At 37.5% G+C, this 2,006-nt stretch overlaps 1 protein-coding gene across 4 annotated transcripts in view; it reads right to left on the reverse strand.

Moving 5' to 3' along the window:
• LOC100637325 (major vault protein-like) overlaps positions 1-2,006 on the reverse strand; it is a 47,110-nt gene that overhangs the window by 19,612 nt on the left and 25,492 nt on the right. The window contains exons 10-11 of one of the 4 annotated variants that reach the window (XM_019993817.1): positions 737-878; positions 415-516 (exon numbers count right to left, since the gene is read on the reverse strand). The exons of the other annotated variants lie outside the window; for them this stretch is intronic. Coding sequence (XP_019849376.1) covers positions 415-516; positions 737-878 — 244 coding nt within the window. The remainder of the gene's footprint in view (positions 1-414; positions 517-736; positions 879-2,006) is intronic. 4 annotated transcript variants of the gene reach the window in all.

Consider the following 2,006-nt stretch of genomic DNA (forward strand, 5'->3'; position numbering starts at 1 on the left):
ACATGAATAATATCATGTGACTGTTTAAACCTTTGGAGGTTTGTATTTACAAAAATACTATACCTCCTCTGTATGTTCCAATCTCAGTTCTAGGTATATAGTCAGTTGGTCCATGAACCATCCACCTGTCACCAGGAGTACGATGGACTTTACTACCTACATATAATAGTATAATGTACATATCAATATTAGGAATGCAATGAATGCCATTATTTTTAACCTTATTTTATCCTAGGGTGAATGTAAACATTTGAAAGGGCGAGCATGAGCCATCAATTCACATTGTGTATGCAATGAATGCCATTATTTTTATCTTTTGTCATAACACATTATCTGACAGTCATGAATTCTCTTAGTATTTCCCACACAGCAGTCTATGCCAGACCAACAGAATGCAAAAGGTCATTTACTTACCATCTTCAGTAACATCATCAAATTCCTCTTGAGCAGTGACAAGAAGAGCTTCATCAGATTCTAATATAATAGCATCTTGTATCCCTCTCTCAAACTTCTCACCTACACAATAAACACACATACATGACATGTGAACAAAAAGCACACACACGCACACGCACAAAAAGATGGCACATACTCAGGCATTTGTACATTACCTAAACGCATATACATAACATATCAAATACACGTACCTTTCCACATTAACCATGTATGTACATGTACATGACAATTACAAAATCATCATAATAAAATCAATACTTAATTAATATTAATCAGTTACCAGGATGAAGGAAGAAAGTCTTGGGTCCTTTTCTCAGTTCCCTACAGCCAAGACGTGGTCTACCATCATCACCAAGAGGATTAACAACCACACAATACTGATGGTGAGATAAAACAGTCAACTGGACCTCATTAACAACCTCCTGTAGGATATAATAAAAAATACTAAGTGTTATATTTTGATTGTGTTAAGCAACCAAATCTAATCAGATTACGGCACACAAGAATTACTATGATTGTTAATTTAATCCATTAAATGCCACCTCACCAGACTGACCATCAGCTGAGAGTTAAGTCTTGTGCAAACCTGTTATCCTTTAAGCCTGGTTCACAATATTACGCTAGTCCTGACGTTATGTTGACGCTGGAATCGAATCTGGATCGATTCCAGCGGAAAGCATGCGTCAAAAGGTCAAATCGCCCACACTTTTGATTAAAAATTGACGGTACGTTGGCCTAGCGTCATATTGTGAACCAGGCCTTACTGTGTGGGTGTGTGTGTATAAGCATTGATTATAGTTTGGCTGATGTATGGATTCTGTGGTTGTAACAAGACTGCTGAAGGAATTCTTTCTATCTCAACAACAGTTATGCCCCTAATGAGCTTTCTTCCCATGCATGTAATAGAATTAAGGTTTGTTATATCTTTGCATGATGGTTACATGTACACTGTACCTCAGTGACATCAGGTATGTATGATTCAGTGTCATCATATTTAACCAGCCACTCCTCTCCAATCCTTCTCCCCCTACCAAACTGATCAGTGAAGTTACAGTTGGCTCTGATGTGTAAAGCATTGTTTGGTGTTAGAGTGTAAGCATCAACCTCTTCTACTACCTAATAAGAGGGAGAGAGAGATATCATCATATAAAATAATAAGCCACAGGTGAGGAGTCTGTATAAGCTTAATCAGTGATACTATACTAGTAATGTGTAAAAGCATAGATAGTAGGCGTATAAGCTAGCTAAGGATGTGCAAGTGTTCCACAAATAAGTAACTTGATACACATTATCACTTATAGCAAATACACATTGTACTATTCATATCTTTCCTGTGAATGACGCTTCAATGGAGCTCGATACACTTTCTGCCATTTTTGTAAGAGCAAGCAGTTAAAGCCTCAAAAGTAAAAAATTGCAACCTTTATCATTCTTTTCCCAGGTCTGCAACTGTTTGGAGCCACTGNGGTGATGTGGAGAAGTAGGATTGATAGCTTTTAGCCTGTCGGTCCATTGTAGCTAATGATAGTATACCTCCACAATGATGGCCT

This window comes from Amphimedon queenslandica, unplaced genomic scaffold, assembly GCF_000090795.2.
Source record: "Amphimedon queenslandica unplaced genomic scaffold, v1.1 AMPQUscaffold_13487, whole genome shotgun sequence".
Taxonomy (NCBI): Eukaryota; Metazoa; Porifera; class Demospongiae; order Haplosclerida; family Niphatidae; genus Amphimedon; species Amphimedon queenslandica.